Consider the following 20,252-nt stretch of genomic DNA (forward strand, 5'->3'; position numbering starts at 1 on the left):
ACAAGGTGTATGGAGTGGAGCCACGTGTGTACGAGGTGTACGGAGCAGAGCAGTGTGTGTATGGAGCGGAGCCACGTGTACAAGGTGTACGGAGCAGAGCTGTGTGTGTACGAAGCGGAGCCGCATGTGTACGAGGTGTACGTACTGGAGCCATGTGTGTAGGGTGGTTTCTAGAGCACCCTTACTATACAACAGTGGGGATTTATTGGGGGGTTTACAACTGGGGAAACCAGTGTTTAATGGTGTCTATTAATTAAGGTTAAGATATCCATTTTGGCTTATGTGGACTTCAGGGCACGGTATATACAGGGTGGGCCATTTATATCGATACACCTGGGTGGGCCATTTATATGGATACACCTAAATAAAATGGGAATGGTTGGTGATATCAAACTTCCTGTTTGTGGCACATTAGGTATATGGTAGGGGAAAAACTTTTCAAGATGGGTGGTGACCATGGTGGCCATTTTGAAGCTGGCCATTTTGGATCCAACTTTATAAATGGCCCACCCTGTACTGTATTCAAAGTGAGACAGTCTACAAGTGCCTGTTTTGTATTCGAGCAGAGAGTGTTCGTGCCACAGTTTTTTTCCTACTGTATATGGAAATTTCTGAAAGATTTTATATATGTCAATCTCCTTTTACATCATGAGGTTATTACAAAAAGTGATATGTCCTCTATAGGTTGCAGTGCTGTAGACATGAAATCACCACGGCAGCGTTTACATAATCACCAAAGTAGTGGCGGAGACACAAAGCAACACCCAGGAAGGGCGAGTACAAGCGGATTTTTATATTTTTTTCATGGCAAACAAGTATTTGTGCAAAAAGTTGAAAAAGGGGGGAGGGGACTGTAAAACACAAAGCTCTTCATAAAGGTTCTACAGTTGGGTTTTAGGAGTGCTTAATATTTGCAGCAACACTTTCTTCCTAATTTTTATTTTTCTACATTTAACATCCAAGGGCTGCCCCTGCCATCTTTAGTCCATAACAGGTGCTTGGGCTATGACATATGTCCATAACAGAGGTGTCTGAAAAATATGCACTGTACTGAAGAAAACGCTACTCTGCAGACTGTAAACAAAACAAAACTGTTTATAGTTCTGAATATAATGTAACAGAGTTAATCTGAAATGCACCAGAGAAGTGAATATCAAAACTGAAAAGTCTTTCATTGTAACTTTTACTGGAGGTCTGAAGAAAAAGGATTAAAATGAGAAATACACTTTCTATTTTAATTATTCCATTCTGTAAATGTATAACCACAACAGAAAACAGGAGAAATTGAATAATTGTTGCACACCCAAGTTAAAAAAAAAAAAAAAAAAAAAAAAAAAATAATACACTCTGTGCATGTAAGACCTTTCTCATCCACCCCCCAAATAGAAAGGAGTACCCCCTGGAAGAAGAAAAAAATCCTATTGTCATATTTTCATATTTACACTCCAGCCTGCCACAGACAAGTTTGTGCTGTGAACAGATATATGCGTCAAACATGACATACATGCGCAGAAACTGTACCAAAATGAATAACATTTACAAACATTAAAAAATAAAAAAAAAATCCAACTGAATTCTTGGAAGTATATTCATTCAAGTCTCTTTTTCAAAAGCAAATAATAAATATAGACCTGTAAGATAAAAAAGGCACATTAGGAAACATAACAGAGAAAGAAAAAATCTGATCAAGAAAAACACGAATATAAGCAAATGTTTTCTACAACATAGGTCACAAATATTCACATCTAAAATATAAATGAATCCCTCTGATGACACCTGCAGGTGCAGCAGATACTAGAGCGTCATTTAAGTAACCTCTTAACATAAGAGTTTTGAGTTAAGCATGGGTAGCAATTACGAAATGCAGATCTGCATGAAGGCACAACTACTGAATGTACATTACCTGCTGGCTTTCCCTTCCATACCACAGCATGTAAACAAATATATGCTTAAAGTTGGCAGAGACTTTTTTTTTTTTTTATAAGTGTTAAGCAGTCTAGATTTGCTCCTCAAGACCATTAAAAATGTTGTTGATTATCTTAAATTCTATGACAAATATTCCTTGTGCTAACAAACTTATAGATTCACACTAGGTTACATCTACAAGGCTCTAATAGGATACTGGACAGCCACAGATGTATGTGTAACACCTTTCCTGCCACACGACATAAAGGTACAGTACATATCGGTCTCATATGTATGGTGTGGGCTCAGGAGGTGAGCCTGCATCATACCCAGCAGAGACTTACTGTGATACACAACTGACATTCTTTTTGTAATAGCCATTCTCGAGGTGCGCTCCAATCTCAGCTGTATAACCAATTAAATGCCCCTTTCAATCACTGATAGTAGGAATTAAATAGCATGATCGCTGGTGTGCCAGCTCCCAACAGCCTCCCGTGACTCAACTGCAGGAGTCTAATGGGTTGTCAAGGCAGCCAGAGGCATGCTGAAGGCTTCCATAGCTGCCAACTTTGTCCTCCTGTGAAGCCCAGCCTGTGGGTGGGCTTCATAAGAGAACGCCATTTTATCTATGTACAGCAATACAACTGTAAAATACCACACAGTGGAAAGCTGCTTTTCTATCAGAAGAGGCAGATGGACTGATCTGGTCACAGTCTATGCGCGCACAGGCTGCTCCACCAGCAGTCATTGCATGGACAGAAATGATGGGCAGTATGTGAGAAAAGCTGCACTAACAAAAGTGGTCAACGTCTTTAAACTGGTTTTCAGCATTAAAGGGACCTGACAGCTAATACATGCTGCTCTGTCATGTTTCAGATATTGGCTGTATGATCTCAGCCAGACATGTTTGATTCTGAAACACTAAGACATTTAGGACACTTTAGAGGCCGCTGGGGACAGAGCGGCTAGGTAAGCTAGACAGACAGGCAGGTCCCCAGTGGCTTCTCCCCATCCAATGCCCAGGATGGACAGGTGTCTCCTATACTCGCTAGGACTGTGCGCGCATAGAGCAGCGAGTACTGATTGCTCTTCAGTAGCACGCAGAGTCAGCCAGAGCCTTCCTGCTGCTGCTGGTGGTCACATGTGCCGCTACTTAAGAGCACGGTGGCCCAGTGGTTAGCGCTGCAGCCCTGGAGTCCTGGGTACGAATCCCACCAAGGACAACATCTGCAAGGAGTTTGTATGTTCTCCCCGTGTTTGCGTGGGTTTCCTCCCACATTCCAAAGACATACTGATAGGGAATTTAGATTGGGAGCCCCATCGAGGACAGTGATGATAATGTGTGCAAACTGTAAAGCGCTGCGGAACATGTTAGCGCTATATAAAAAGATTACTATTATATATTCATTTCTCTTAAGTGGCGGCACACGTGACGGCAGGCGGCTGACACTGCACGCTACTGAAGAGCAATAAATACTCACTGCTCTCTGCGAGCACATTCCCGATGAGTATTCCGGCAGTTGTGCTCTGCTTGTGAGCAGCGCATGACGTCCCTGCCATGCGCTGCTTACAAGCATAAAGCACTGGCTGGCACCGGAGCAGTACACTGCGAGGGAGCGCCTGGTAGGTAAGTGTAATGGGTTTTTTGGTTTTTTTTTTATGTTTTCGGATGGGCCATGCATACCGAGATGGGGATGGGGGTGGGAGCCAATTATAAGGATGGGGCCATGCATACTAGGACCGGGATGGGGGGGGTCAATCATACCAGAATAGGGATTGGGCTATGCATACTAGGACGAGATGGGGGCCCTGCATACCAGGATAGGGACGGGGGCCATGCATACCAGGATAGGGACGGGGCCATGCATACCAGGATAGGGACGGGGCCATGCATACCAGGATAGGGACGGGGCCATGCATACCAGGATAGGGACGGGGCCATGCATACCAGGACGAGATGAAGGGCCCTGTATACCATGATGGGGATGGGGCCATGCATACCAGGATGGGGATGGGGCAATGCATACTAGGGCGAGATCGGGGGCCCTGCATACCAGGACGAGATGGAGGGCCCTGTATACCAGGATGGGGATGGGGCTATGCATACTAGGACGAGATGGAGGGCCCTGTATACCAGGATTGGGATGGGGCCATGCATACTAGTATAGGGATGAGGGCGATCATTCCTGCCAGGATAGGGATGAGGGATCCATGCATACCAGGACAGGGATGAGGGGGCCATGCATACCAGGATAGGGATGAGGGGGCCATGTATATCAGGATGGGGATGAGGGGACCATATATACCAGAATAGGGGACATTAAATACAGACATGACCACATTTTTTTTCCCAATTTCCCCTCTAAAACCTAGGTCCGTCTTATGGTTAGGTGTGTCTTAAAGTCTGAAAAATACTGTATCTCAACTTCCACTTAAATTCTTCATTTATGACAGTTTGTTGAAATTACAGGCTCCATCTATTTATTATTTCACTGTGAAACCTCAGTAATCTATAATGCCTGGTAATGTGGAACCTGTAAAATACTATTTATACCAGACTAACCCTTTAAGGACCCGCATATTTTTTGTTTTCATTCTTTTGTTTTTATCCTGCTGTTCTTCCAAGAGCAATAACTTTTTTATTTTTCCATCGACATGGTCATGACAGGACTTGATTTTTTTGTGGGACAAGTTACCGTATATACTCATGTATAAGCCGACCCGTGTATATGCCGACCCCCCTAATTTTGCCACAAAAAACTGGGAAAGCTTATTGACTCGTGTATAAGCCTAGGGTGGAAAATGCAGCAGCTACTGGTAAATTTCAAAAATAAAAATAGATACCAATAAAAGTAAAATTAATTGCGACATCAGTAGGTTAAATGTTTTTGAATATCCATATTGAATCAGGAGCCCCATATAATGGTCCATACAAAATACACCCCATATAATGCTGCACAAAGGTTAATAATGGCCCCATAAGATGCTCCATAGAATAATATGCCCCATATAATGCTCCATAAAGGTTATGGCCCCATAAGATGCTCCATAGATTATGCCCCCATTTGCTGCCCCATAGAATATGCCCCCATATGCTGCTCCATAGGATATGCCCCCATATGCTGCTCCATAGGATATGCCCCCATATGCTGCTCCATAGACTATGCCCCCCATATATTATGCCCCCATATGCTGCTGCTGCAAAAAAAAAAAACAAAAAACGCCATACTCACTTCTCCTGCTCAGGACCCGGCACCTGTGATATTCACCTGTCCGGGGTCCATCGCTGCTCACTACTGTCTGCGCATCCTCTGTCAGTGACTGTTCAGCCAGCAGAGGGCGCGACGTGCACTAACCACGTCACCACGCCCCCTGCTGGCTAAACATCACGGACGCAGGAAGAAGCAGACAGCGGTGAGCAGCGTGGGAACGAGGACAGGTGAATATCGCTATACTCACCCGTCCTGGAACGTCTCTGCAGCCTCGCTTCTCCACTGTCTCCCTTCCTGCCTTCAGCGGTCATGACACCGCTCATTACCACTCATGAATATGCGCATATTCATGAGTTTAATGAGCGGTACCACGTGACCGCTGAAGGCAGGAAAGGAGACAGCGGAGAAGCGAGGGGGCTGCAGAGAGTGTCAGGACGGGTGAGTATGATCTGTGACACCCCCCGCCCCCCTCTGACCCCCAGGTATATGACTCGTGTATAAGACGAGAGGGGGGACTTTCAGCCCAAAAAGATGGGCTGAAAATCTCGGCTTATACACAAGTATATACGGTATAGTGTCGAGACACATCATTCATTTTACTATGTCAAAAAAGTACTGGAAATGGAAAGGTATCTAAGTGGTGTAAATTTTGTAAGAAAAAAAAAAAAACAACCATATAAAGCACTACAGAGTCTTCTATGAAGCCTCTGGCTTAGCATAACAGAAGGACTAGTGTCGCAGCCATGGGGGTCTTCAGTAAGACCCCAGATAGCAGGATAACTCATCAGCTCTCCATGAGAGCAGAGCCAACATCTACAGACAACGAAGTGCGCTCAGCTGCTGCGCCTACTACACATGCCGCAGTGACCTACGACAAAAATGTACATCGCAGGTTAAGTGGTATGCAATGTTATTCTCATGACCCATACTGTCCAAGTCACAGCTACACATTGCTGAAAAGAAAATGAATACTGTAACTCCACTAGCGGCACTCATTTTAAGAATACAACAGAATTTAGAAAACAACTTACTTGTAGCATCCCATTCAGATTTGCTTAGTGTACCCTTAAAAAAGAAAAAAAACATGTTATAGATACAGCTATGGTGGGGGTCTCCCTATCCTTCAGGAGACTAAGAAATACTTACCAGCGGCAGCTTGGCATTGCCACTTTCCTTTACAATTCTAGCATGTTCATAATCCTCTTCAGCATTTGAAGCTAAACTGGAATTAGGAGCAGGAGGATATTGCTGAAAATAGAAGGAGACATGCCATTTTGTTATTCCTAATCCTAGATGCTGGTATCTATCACATAAGGATGCTGACAATTCTAATAAAAGCATAAGAAATTAAGTATAATATACTAGACACATCTGATTTTGGTTGCATTGCTTAACCCCGTCACTACCAAGGGTGGTTTGCACGTTAACTCCCGGGCCAATTTTTACAATTCTGACCACTGTCCCTTTGTGAGGTAATAACTCTGAAACGCTTCCATGGATCCCGGTGATTCTGACATTGTTTTCTCGTGACATATTGTACTTCATGTTAGTGGTAAAATTTCATTCAAATAACTTTCGTTTATTTGTGAAAAAAACAGAAATTTGGCGAAAATTTTTAAAATTTCGCAATTTTCCAACTTTGAATTTTTATGCCCTTAAATCACAGAGATGTGGCACACAAAAAACTTAATAAATAACATTTCCAACATGTTTACTTTACATCAGCACAATTTTGGAACAAAAATTTTTTTTTGTTAGGATGTTATAAGGGTTAAAAGTTGACCAGCGATTTCTCATTTTTCCAACACCATTTTATTTTTACGGCCCACATCACATTTGAAGCCACTTTGAGGGGTCTATATGATATAAAATACCCAAAAGTGACACCATTCTAAAAACTGCACCCCTTAAGGTGCTCAAAACCACATTCAAGAAGGTTATTAACCCTTCAGGTGCATCACAGGAATTTTTTTGAATATTTAAAAAAAAAAAAAATAAAAAAAGAAAATGAACATTTAACTTTTTTTCACAAAAAAAAAAAAAATACTTCAGGTCCAATTTTTTTTTATTTTACCAAGGGTAACAGGATAAATTGGACTGCAAAAGATATTGTGCAGTTTGTCCTGAGTACGCTGTTACCTGATATGTGGGGGGGAACCACTGTTTCGCCGCATGGCAGAGCTCAGAAGGGATGGAGCGCTGTTTGACTTTTTCAATGCAAAAATTGGCTGGAATTCAGATCGGACGCCATGTCACGTTTGGAGAGCCCCTGATGTACCTAAACAGTGGAAACCCCCTACAAGTGACCCCATTTTGAAAACTAGACCCCCCAAGGAACTTATCTAGATGTGTGGTGAGAACTTTGAACCCACAAGGGCTTCACAGAAGTTTATAACATACAGCGTTACAATTAAAAAAATCATATTTTTTCCACAAAAATGATATTTTAACCCCTAATTTTTATTTTCCCAAGGGTAACAGGACCCTAAAAGTTATTGTACAATTTGTCCTGAGTACGCTGATACCCCATATGAGGGTGTAAACTACTATTTGGGCGCAGGGCAGAGCTCAGAAGGGAAGCAGCGCCATTTGACTTTTTTGGCAGGAATTGAGATCGGACACCATGTCGCGATTGGAGAGCCCCTGATGTACCTAAACAGTGGAAACCCCCCACAAGTGACCCCATTTTGGAAACAAGACCCCCCAAGGAACTTATCTAGATGTGTGGTGAGCACTTTGAACCCCCCAGTGCTTCACAGAAGTTTATAACGCCCAGGAGTGAAAATAAAAAAATCATTTTTTTCCACAAAAATGATATTTTTGCCCCCAATTTTTTATTTTCCTAAGGGTAACAGGAGAAATTGGACCCCAAAATTTGTTTTGCAATTTGTCCTGAGTACGCTGATACCCCATAGGTGGGGGTAAAGCACTGTTTGGGCGCATGGCAGAGCTTGGAAGGGAAGGAGCACCATTTGACTTTTTCAACGCAGAATTGACTGGAATTGAGATCAGACGCCATGCTGCATTTGGAGAGCACCTGATGTGCCCAAACAGTGGAAAACCCCCAATTATAACTCCAACCCTAACCCCAACACACCCCTAACCCTAATCTCAGCCCTAACTCTAGCCCTAATGGGAAAATGGAAATAAATACATTTTCTTTTAATTTTATTATTTTTCCCTAACTAAGGGGGTGATAACGGGGGGCTTGATTTACTATTTATGGTGGTTTTTATGTTTGGCAGCTGTCACACGCTAAGGCTGTGTGCCCACGATGCGATTTTTAAGCGTTTTTACTGCGATTTTCGGAGCGAAAATGTTTAAAAATCTTGTACATGACGCACCCCATACATTCCTATGGCATTCCGCACATGCTGTGTTAATGCTGCACTTTTTTCCCGCGGCGGAATCGCATCGCGGAAGGAAAGAAATCGCAGCATGATCATTCTTTTGTGCGGAATCGCAAAGAATTGCTGCGATTCCGCACCCATAGGAATGCATGAGAATCGCTTACTTCCCACATGTGGCTATGCCCACCATGCGGGAAGTTAAGCGTCTCATGTGCGGTTGGTACCCATGGTGGGGAGGAGAGGAGACTGTCCTCCAGGCCCTGGGTACCATACCCCTGTAAAAAAAAAAAAAAAAAAAAAAAAAATCGGGGTATATTTACCTTCCGACGTCCCGAGCTGCATTCCCGGGCCTCAGCGTTCCCAGTAATGCCTTGCGGCAAGGTCCTGTGATGATGTAGTCTCGCGTGACTCTAGCGGTCTCGCGAGATCGCTATAGTAACGCGAGACCAACGTCATCACAGGTCTCGCAAGGCATTACCGGGAACGCTGAGGCCCGGGATGGCAGCGCGGGACGTCGGAAGGAAAATATACCCCGATTTTTTATTTTTTTATCATTTTTAACATTTTATCTTTTACTATTGATGCCGCATAGGCGGCCTCAATAGTAAAAAGCTGGTCACACTTGTCAAACACTATGTTTGACGAGTGTGACCAACCTGTCAATCACTTTGCAAGCGATGCTTCAAATCGCTTGGAAAGTGCTTGAGAAAATCAAGGCAGAATCGCGGTAAAATCACGGTGAAAAAGCGCAGAAAAAAAACGCGCGATTTCTGGGAAGGAGTCCGGTTTTCATTGTGCATATTAAAACGCTACGTGGGCCCATAGCCTAAAAGACGCTTTTTATTGTAAAAAATAGTTTTTGCATCACCACATATTGAGAGCTATAATTTTTTCATATTTTGACCCACCGAGTCATGTGAGGTCTTATTTTTTGCGGGACGAGTTGACGTTTTTATTGGTATCATTTTCGGGCACGTGACATCTTTTGATCGCTTTTTATTCCGATTTTTGGGACGCAGAATAAAAAAAAACCCAGCGTTTCATGAATTTCTTTTGGGGGGTGCGTATACACCGTTCTGCCTGCGGTAAAATTGATAAAGCCCTTTTATTCTTCGGGTCAGTACGGTTACAACGATACCTCATTTAGGTCTTTTTTTATGTTTTGGCGCTTTTATGCAATGAAAACAATTTTATATAAAAAATAATTATTTTTGCATCGTTTTATTCTGCGAGCTATAATTTTTTTATTTTTTCACTGATGACGCTGTTTGGCGGCTCGTTTTTTGCGGGACAAGAAGTTTTCAGCGGTACCATGGATATTTATATGTGCCTTTTTGATCGCGCGTTATGGCACTTTTTGTTCCGCGGTATGATAAATCATTTTTTGCTTCGTTTTTTATTTTTTAAGGGGTTCGCTAAAGGGGTTAACTAATGGGACAGTTTTATAGGGCGGGTCGTTACGGACGCGGCGATACCAAATATGTGTACTTTTATTGTTTTATTTTTTTTATTTCCAAAATATGAATTTATTTGGGAATATTTTTTCTTTTTTAATTCATTTAGCGATTTTTAAAAAATTATTTTTACACTTTTTTTCCCACACTTTTTTACATTGTCCCAGGGGGGACATAACTGTCATGTGACAGATCAGCGATCTGTCACAGGCACTGCACAAGGCTGCACATTGCGCTGCTGTGGGGGGCTCAGGGAAGCACTGAGGGAGCCCCCTCCCTGTCGATGCTTCCCTTTACCCCCCGGTACACCGCGATCGTGTTTGATCGCGGTGTGCAAGGGGTTAACGTGGGCGCCGCTGATCGCTATGACGTAATATTCCATCCATGGGAATTAGATCCAGTGTCACATGGACGGAATATTACGTCCATTGTAGGTAAGGGGTTAACTAACCTCGGCACATTTTAGAATTTCTCTTTCATGTGCCCTTTTTCCAAGACAAAGCTGCATAAATGACTCCCTGTATGTATAGTTTACAGATCGTACTGGTTCTACGCGTGGAGACCAGGAAAGTATGACGTCTTACTGGCAATACTCCATGGGAGAAAACTATGCAAATTAGCTCTCACATAACAGGATTTTTGGGTTGCTTACCGTAAAATCTGTTTCTCAGAGCCTTCATTGGGGGACACAGAAACCATGGGTTGTATGCTGCTGCCACTAGGAGGCTGACACTATGCATAGAAAAAAGTTAGCTCCTCCTCCGCAGTATACACCCCACCGACCGGCAGTAATTTCCTCCGTTAGTGAGAAAGCAGTAGGAGAAGTAACAGAATAGATTGAAACAGGACAACTCAACTGTAAGAACAAACAACATGAAAACAGGAGTTGCAGAACATGGGAGGGTGCTGTGTCCCCCAATGAAGGCTCCGAGAAACAGATTTTACGGTAAGCGACCCAAAAATCCTGTTTTCTCTATCGCTTCATTGGGGGACACAGAAACCATGGGACGTCCCAAAGCAGTCCCTAGGGAGGGAAAGCAAACTTCCATCAGGCTAGCGGACTCACCACCGCTGCCTGCAGGATCCTTCTTCATAGGCTGGCATCCGCTGAAGCGTAGGTGTGCACCATGTAGAATTTCACAAACGTGTGAACAGATGACCAGGTTGCAGCTTTGCAAAGCTGCAGTGGGGAAGCTCTGTGGTGCACCGCCCAGGAGGCACCCACTGCCTGGGTAGAGTGAGCTCTAATTCCAGGAGGGGCCACTCGATGTTTGACCCGGTAGGCTTCCAAAATTGCCGATCTGATCCAGCGAGCAATAGTAGCTTTGGAGGCCGGCTGACCTTTCCACGCCCCATCTTGAATGATGAAGAGAGTATGTCTTCCGCAAAAGGAGTCGTCCTAGCCAGGTAGACCTTCATCGCCCTGACCAGGTCTAGCTTGTTCAAGGAGTGCTGCCGAGTTGGACCCGGACAAAAGGACGGGAGAACAATATCCTCATTCAGGTGGAAAGTGGATACCACCTTAGGAAGGAAAGAGGGCGGGGGCCGCAGGACCACCTTATCCTGGTGGAGCACCAAGAAAGGAGAGCGACAAGAAAGGAGAGCGACAAGAAAGGGCCGCCAACTCTGACACGCGCCGGATGGAGGTGATGGCCACCAGGAAGGCAGCTTTCCAGGAAAGAAGGGAAAGGAAAACTTCCCTGAGAGGACCTTGTAGAACCTCGAGAACAAGATTAAGATCCTATGGATCCACAGGCGCGCGGTACGGAGGTGCCGCATGAGCCACTCCTTGAAGAAAGGTCTTGACCTGCGGACGCAAGGCCAACGTCTTCTGAAAAAAAGGGTCAAGTCTTGGCACTTTCCATTCTAAGGAGCTGAGGGCAAGGCCCGCATCAAGGCCTGACTAGAGGAACGCTAGGACAGAAGGGAGAGAAAAGGCCATGGACGGAATGTCATTGGCCTCACACCAAGCGAAATAGGCCTTCCATGTACGATAATAAATCTTGGAAGACGAAGGCTTTCTAGCCCGGATCATGGTGTGAATAACCCAATCTGAAAAACCTGAACATTTCAGAACCGCGGTCTCAACAGCCACGCCGTTAAATTGAGCGGCCGAGAATTGGGGTGGCAAATCGGACCCTGAGACAGCAAATCTGCTCTGTCTGGAAGCTTCCAGGGGGTGTCCGCGAGCAGGTTGACGATGTCCGAGAACCAAGCTCTTCTGGGCCAATCTGGAGCGATGAGGATGACCGGAACTCCTTCCTCCTTGATTTTCCTCAACAGCTTGGGAAGAAGAGGAAGGGGCGGGAACAGGTAGGGGAACTTGAACTGAGACCAGGGAACGGTCAGAGCATCGGCACCCACTGCGAGAGGATCTCGGGCTCTGGATACGAACACCTTCCTGTTCATGCGAGATGCCAGTAGATCTACGTCCGGAGTCCCCCAATGACGACAAAGCTGATGGAAGATGTCCGGATGTAAGGACCACTCTCCCGCCGCGAGACACTCGCGGCTGAGAAAATCGGCGGCCCAGTTGCCCACGCCAGGAATGTGCACCGCGGAAATCGCTGGGACTGATATCTCTGCCCAGTGAAGAATCTTGGACACTTCCGCTAGAGCAGAGGAACTCCGTGTTCCCCCTTGGTGGTTGACAATATGCCACTGCTGTAGCATTGTCCGTCTGAATCCGGATTGGCAGACCCCCGAGAAGTCTTTCCCAGTGAATGAGAGACAGATAAATCGCCCGTATCTCGAGGACGTTGATAGGCAGACTTGTCTCGAGTCGACCACCGACCCTGAACAGTGTGATTGCGAAACACTGCACCCCAGCCGAGAAGGCTGACGTCCGTTGTCACAATCTGCCAGTGAATCGGGAGGAATGACCGGCCTAGGGAAATGAGGGGCGACGTCAGCCACCAATTGAGGGATTGTTTGACTCGGGGCGAAAGGCGAATTGGACGATCCAGGGAAAGGACAGACCTGTTCCACCGAGACAGGATGGCCTGTTGAAGCGGTCTTGAATGAAATTGGGCAAAGGGGACCGCTTCGGCCGTCGCCACCATCTTTCCCAAAACCTTCATAGCTGACCGGAGAGATGGAAGCCAAGTGCTCTGCAGTGATCGTATGTCTCGCCGCAGAGAGAACATCTTCTCTTGTGGAAGAAAAACCCTCGCTCGACGGGTGTCGAACAATAGGCCTAGAAACACAAGGCGTTGAGGCGGAACAAGGCAGGACTTCTTTTTGTTGACGAGCCACCCGAAATTGGACAGGGTGTCGAGAAGGATGGTAAGACTTTGGCGAGTCTGGTGAAAAGACGGAGCTTTGATTAGAATGTCGTCGAGGTACGAGGACGAGACCTCTGCTCCTCAACGAGGCCATCAACGCAGCCATGATCTTTGTAAATACTCTGGGAGCGGTGGCGAGACCGAACGGCAGGGCGACAAACCGGTAGTGGTCCTGGTGAATCGCGAAACGCAGGAATTTCTGATGCCCGGAAAAGATGGGAACATGCAGATAGGCGTCTTGAATGTCTATTGAGCACATGAATTCCTGCGCTTCCATGGAAGTGATTACTGAACGAAGAGACTCCATTCTGAAATGTCATAGGCGGACTCTTTTGTTCAGTAACTTGAGGTCCAGGATGGGCCGGACCTCGCCGCCTTTTCTCGGTACAACAAACAGGTTTGAGTAAAACCCTGTGAAACGTTCTGACTCGGGAATGGGCACAATAACCCCGGAACTGAGGAGAGAGGCGATGGATGCAAAGAAACCCGGAACCAAGGCAGGGTCCTTTGGAGGTCGGGACACGAAGAAACGATCCCGGGGCTGAGAGGTGAACTCTATCTTGTATCCTGAGGCTACAACTTCCCTGACCCAAGCATCTTCTACTGAAGCAAGACAGACGTCGCTGAAGAAAAGGAGTCGACCGCCCAGTTGGGAAGGCGCCTGGGGGTTCCGTTGATAGTCATGATGAAGTGGAACGTCCAGTTCTGAACCTGGAGGATCTTCCATGGGAAGAATGAGATCGCCAGGAGGGAGTGGGCCTAAAGGAGACTTTCTTCCTATCCTGGCGTGCTTGCGGCCTTTGTTGGTTGGAAAAGGATTCTGCCGTCGCGAAGCGGCGGAAAGACCGAAAGGGCCGAAACTGACGTCTTGGAGGAGGTCTACGAGGCTTGGACTGAGGAAGAAGAGAGCTTGTGCCTCCAGTGGCGTCTTTAATAATCTGGTCCAGCTGGGATCCGAAAAGACGCGCTCCCTGAAAAGGTAGATTGGTAAGAGACATTTTTTGAAGACAAATCCGCCTGCCAAGCCTTGAGACAAATTGTACGCCGGATTGCTACCACGTTGCTGGACTTTTGAGCTGCGCAAGATGCAGCATCCAAGGAGGCCGAGACCAGATAATCCCCTGTATGGGAGATCTGGTTGGCTAGCTCCGCCAAACGCTCTGGTTGGGCTTTATCTAAAATGCCCTGGCGGAGATCCTCTGCCCAAGTAGCTATGGCCTTAGCTACCCAAGTTGAAGCGAAGGCAGGGCTCAGCGCCGTTGCAGCCGCATCGAACGCTGACTTTGCTAAGGATTCTATGATCCTATCGTTAGAATCCTTCAGAGACACCACACCTGAAATCGGGAGGACCGTGTTGTTAGATAGTCTGGACACGGGAGCGTCTACAGAGGGAGAGGCCGACCAATTGTCGGTGAGCTCTTTCGAAAATGGATACAGCACGCTGAGGCGCTTCCCTCTTTGAAAGAGCCTGGTCGGATTTTCTCTCTCCCTGGTAAGGAGCTTGTCAAACTCCGAGTGCGGGGCGAAGACTCTGGAAGGTGTTTCTGCCCGTCTGAACGAAACCTCCTGATCTGAGGGTTTAGCAGGGGAGTCTGTGATTTCGAAAGTGTGGTTAATCGCAGCAATGAGGTTCTGTACTCGTGTGAGGATGCACGGGAAGGAGACTGCTGGGAAGGACTATGCGGTGAGATGGGGCGAGGGGAGGATTCCGGCCAGAAATCCTGCCTGGGCCTTTTGCGGCTCATGCTGGCTGGCTCAGATGGAACCTCTTGTGCCCTGCTGGATACTGTAGAAGTGTCCAGGGGCAGCTTATCAAGAACGGCCACTAGGGACTGAGACACCTTAGTAAGATCCGCCACTGATTGTGATAGAGAAGAAACCCAGCCAGGAATGGGGGATTCACTCTCACAGGTAGCCATAGGGAGCTCCTGGGCGGTGGGTTGAATGGGATTGCTGCAGTCGAGGCAGAGGGGAGTGGGCTGACCTGAGGGAAGTTTGCGTTTGCAAGAAGAACATGCAAAGAACTTGATTAAAGTGCCCATGGGAGCAGGGGGGCGAGAATGGTCAGGCTTAGAGGTAGACATAATGGGACAGTCACTGAAGGCGTGCCGGAAGGTTGGGGGACAGGAAGGAGGGTGTCAGTCTGCAGAAGCAGAGCTACTCACGGTCCGTTGTCCTGTGGATAACCCCAGTAAGCGATGCTGCGCAGCTCGTGTACTTGCAGGGTCGCAGGAGAGTGCGGAGTCCGGCTGACGGTGTCCAGCTGCCAGATCATAGAAAATGGCGGCCGCCAGAAGAGACTGAGGGAAAAACGCGCTCTGAGACGATGAAGGGCGGAGCTTACCGCCGCTCTGAGAAAAAGGTACCGCCCGCTATAAAAGGTGGGCTGAGCGCTGTGACAGTGCGACAGGAGCATGAGGAGAGGCGGTGGACGGGCCTATGACGGGCGGGAGGGAAGCCCGCCACGCTGTAGTAGGCCCAAAGTGAAGCCGGGGCCTAAATAAATAGCGGCGACCGCCTGTCAGCACGGGGCGGCGCAGAGGTGACACAGCCTGAACGCTGCTGAGAGAAACCTGGCCGGGGTGAAGGGAGCGGGCTGGAGGGCAAATGCGGAGGCTGCCTGGAGGCGCGGGACGGCCGCGGAAGCCCGCAGCGCTGCCGCAGCCACCCGCCCCAAAGAAGACGCTGAAGCTGCGACCATGCCGCCTGAGGAGAATGGGGGCCCAATACTCACCCTATCCCGGACCCGAGTTGAATAAAGGTACCTTGCTTGTCCTGAGTATGTCTGCGCCTCATCCAACCGACAGGCTCTGTTAGGCGAGTGGATGGGAGACTAAAGGCATGGACCCTCTGCATCGCTGACACGTATTCGTGTTGGCGGCTGCCCGGAAGAGCTGCTGGTCCTGCTGCGGAGAGCTGTGAGGATACGGGGTGGCAGTACACGCCGTATTCACAGTCTCTTTGTGGGAGTACAGATGTGACTTTTCACTCTGTATCCCTCTGGATAACCTGAAAAGAAACGACGCACATCAAGGTAGATATGGGTCTAAAGAAAGACCCGTGTCCACCTCCTACTGACAGTAAGCTAAACTGAGGAAATTACTGCCGGTCGGTGGGGTGTATACTGCGGAGGAGGAGCTAAAAATTTTTCTATGCATAGTGTCAGCCTCCTAGTGGCAGCAGCATACAACCCATGGGTTCTGTGTCCCCCAATGAAGCGATAGAGAAAAAGAATTTATCTGGCAAGCATCACCTAGAAAAGATATATACCCTATAAATCAATGCATTACAACACCACATAAATAAACGCAAAGTCACAAACTCATCAATTCAAAATCCATTTTCGCAATTGTCATTATACGAGGCTTGTTACCAGGTCGGACCCTGACTTACAGGGTCACCATCTCTCCCAGTGGGTACTTGGAAGATAGATTCTTTTGTGCTAGGAGAGCTCCTTCGCATAGTTCGGGAGAGGCGTATTCAATTCCCAACTACGCTTGCAATTGGTGGAAAGGAATAACACTAAATACAGCAGATTTCAGCCATGCATGAAAACAATGTGCACAAACCCTATCTGACATCTACCGTATGTGCAGATGTCTGGTGGGCACATGTGGAGCTGGCACCCCCCCTTAATGGTGGACGTGATATGAACCAACAGTTTCACCCCTTAAATTTCCAATCCACAGAATACGAGTCCCGTGTGACCATATCCTAAAACATGCTGAAGACAGAATTTTTTTTTACCACTTCATAAAAAGGTAAAAATCTTAGACCAGTGTGGCTAACCCTTCCATTAAGATTACTTTTGGTTTTGCATTGTGAAGAACTAAATAAAATTTTATGCCAAAATTATAATGTATGTAAAGCGCAGTGGAATATGATGTCGCTATATAAGCAATGCATAATCAATAAATGATAAAAACCTGCAGAGTAACCGCTCACTATTTACAGCACCTCCTGTAATAATACAATGCTATTAAAACAAGTCTCAAACTGTGGTTCTAGCCTAGAAAGGAAGCAAAATGACAGTAATCCCGCTTTACAAGGCGAGTCTGTCACAAGGTTTTTGCTACCTCTTCCAAGAGAAGCATAATGTGGGGGAAGAGACCTTGATTCTCCTGCTGTGTCACTCACTTAGCTGCTTGCTATAGTTTTGATAATCTCCTGCTGGTAAAACAGTTTTATCACTATGAGTACTAACAAACCTACAGCAATGAAATCCTTAATATTCATGAGTTCTGTCTTTCCAATCCCCCTCCCCCAGCTTTATGCCTATGCAGTGTGTAGACAGAAAGCTGTCAATCAGTGCTGTGGATTGGGCTTTATCAGTGAGCGGAGCGGCAAAGCTGCAACTAATAAAAAAGAATGTATTTGTGAGCGTTTGTCCCATCAGTCATTTGCACTTGTGCCGCCCCTGCCTATATCATGGAGGCCGGCAGTACCCTGATGTGCATTTCATATCATGTCTTGGAATACACAGCTGCCTTTCCTTTTTCTGTGACTTTTTTGTTTAATTTTATGTCCTTTTTGGTTAGTTGCTATAAATTTTAGCATAGGGACTCGCAAGACAATGAGGACCATTGAAGTGAGATGCGAGCTTGCATATTTTAGCCAAAATATCAACTAATAACTCCTGCATTCTATACATCCTTTTCCTCTTTCATTGTTGCACATTTTTCATCTTTTGCAGGGTGCAGCTAGGCCCTTTATTGTTGATTTGGTGAAGTGGGGTGTCACTACAGAAAGAAGCCCAGAAAGTGACATAACTAGAATGTGGGTCTCTGCCTCTACATCATGCTGCTCTCAAACGGAGCACCAAAAATCTGGAGACAGATTCCCTTTAATCCCTTCATGACATGGCGATTCTGATTCTTTTTTGTTTTCATTTTTTCTTCCCTTCCTCCAAGAGTCATAAGTATGAGGGATTTTATTGGCGGACGACATTCTCCTGAATGACACCATTTAATCTACCACATAGCGCACTGGAAAACGAAGCATGCTGAAATTGCAAAACAAGTGCAATTCTTCACTTGATTTTTGGGCTTTTATTTACCGTGTTAAATATATCAAATCTGACCTGGCAATATGATTCTCCAGGCCAGTACGAGTACGCAGTTAAACATTTATTTTTTTATTATTGTCATTGAGTGGCAAAAAAAAAAACCACAGAAATTTGAAAAAAAAAAACAAAAACAAAACACGTTTTCATCCCTTTACGGAGACAAGTAACGTTTTCATTTTTCGGGATCTGGAGCGATGCGAGGGTTTATTTTTTACCTCCTGAGCTGACGTTTTTACTGATATCGCTTTGGGGTTGACAATAAATCTTGATTGCCTTTTATTGAAATGTTGTGGTGGCCAAAAACATGTAATTCTGCCATTTCGATTCATGTTCTCGTTACACTATTTACTGATGGGATTAATTTATTTTAAACTTGCTAGATCAGACTTTTACAAACACAGGGATACCAAATATGTACATTTTTCAATTTTTTTTAATAGTTTAATTTTTAAGTGGGCAAAAGGAGGGGGATTTGATCTTGTGTTTTTTTGTTTACGCATTTAAAAAAAAACTTTTTTTCCCCCACTTTTTATTGTAATTTGTTAGTCCCCTAAGGAGACATGAAGCTGCAATCATCCGATCGTTTGTGCTATACATAGAAGTGAAACAGGGAAAATCAAGATCTCCCTTGAACGCCACCCCCACAGCTGTCATGATGGTAGTCATGACCCACAGCTCTCATGACTACCCTTCTGCACCCTGTGGCCATGTCATGGACGCATTTGATGGGAGCGTGGAACGCAACCCTCCTGCTGGCGCGTGTTAAATGCAGATGTCAGAAATGTACAGCGGGATTCAACTGGCTAACACCAATGGGCAGAGCAGCGCTGCAACCCACAGCTGTTAAAGGTACATGATGGCTGATTAAATCCTGTGCCTGGAAAGATGCAGGCTCAGCATGTGAGCCTGTATCAAAGTCAGGGACGCAACATATGACATAAGTGTACGTCATATGTCGTGATGGGGTTAAGGGGAACAAACTGCTGTTCAAGTAAATGACTGTGCACACAGAGGAATATTAATGAACACCTGGGGAGAATATGCATAAGGGTTCAAATAGTTTATAAAAAAAATAAATAAAATTAAAATTGATGCAATGTGTATATTTGCATCCGTAAGAATCTATGTAATTATAAGACGACTAAAGTTACTAAATATCTTCTATGTGGGTAAAGCCATTGCCTTCATAATTAATTGTCTGCAGCAAACATGCAGATTATGGCCAGTGCTTGCTTTTCCTTGACAAGCAGAAAAGTGAAAATTAATGACGAAGATTTTCTTCGTCAGTGAATATTCCTGTGGCTTTCATGTCAATGTATCCCTGAGTTTTTCACATTTTAGCTTACCAATCTAATGACACAGAATGTGACAGACAACAAATCACCTCCAAAGCCAGCATTTTTCTCAGCAACATTTTCTGTTCATCATTTTTGACCTTCTCTTCAAAAAATTCTTTAAAAGTTCTCTTGTAAATTAATTTCATTTTATATTTCTTGGCCATTCTGCAAAATAAGTAGACGTGTTATTTCCTCCCACGCTCTCTAGCTTCAAATCCATGATGACCCTGTTCTCAATTTACTGCCCTAAACAAAGACAAACCTTTGGAATAAGCACAGCGACACCTTATGGACACACACAAAACTACAATTTATATTTTCAAGCCAATGTCAATTTTTATAAAAAAAAAAAAACTAATACAGTGAACCAAAGAGTTTTTAACGAGGTTTCTTCCAAAAATAATATATATTGCACTTTTATAGAAAGTCCCTTTTCTAAAAAGGTTAAAAACATATGAATATGAAAAGGACAAGTTTTTTTGTAAATGAATAAGCTCTGGCTGCATCTTTTGTATCAGATTTACAAAAATCTGGATAAATTTAAATTATGGGTGAAAATTCACTGACCTGCGTCGGTCTGCGCACGGCCGCCGCTAAGCTCTGCCCCCTGCAGCGCCTCCTCCTGTCAGCTCCGCCTATGGGCGC

The 20,252-nt window shown here is 45.4% G+C and overlaps 1 protein-coding gene across 3 annotated transcripts in view; it reads right to left on the minus strand.

Moving 5' to 3' along the window:
* Positions 1 to 1,072: 1,072 nt before the first annotated feature.
* Positions 1,073 to 20,252, minus strand: part of RNMT (RNA guanine-7 methyltransferase) — a 73,546-nt gene continuing 54,366 nt past the window's right edge. For all 3 annotated transcript variants that reach the window (XM_073590029.1, XM_073590028.1, XM_073590030.1), the window contains exons 8-11: positions 19,655 to 19,772; positions 6,264 to 6,365; positions 6,149 to 6,182; positions 1,073 to 1,631 (exon numbers count right to left, since the gene is read on the minus strand). In XM_073590029.1, the coding sequence (XP_073446130.1) occupies positions 1,594 to 1,631; positions 6,149 to 6,182; positions 6,264 to 6,365; positions 19,655 to 19,772 (292 nt within the window). In that variant the 3' untranslated portion in view covers positions 1,073 to 1,593. The remainder of the gene's footprint in view (positions 1,632 to 6,148; positions 6,183 to 6,263; positions 6,366 to 19,654; positions 19,773 to 20,252) is intronic.

This window comes from Dendrobates tinctorius, unplaced genomic scaffold (assembly GCF_039654945.1).
Source record: "Dendrobates tinctorius isolate UK_male_01 unplaced genomic scaffold, ASM3965494v1 ptg000115l, whole genome shotgun sequence".
NCBI lineage: Eukaryota > Metazoa > Chordata > Amphibia > Anura > Dendrobatidae > Dendrobates > Dendrobates tinctorius.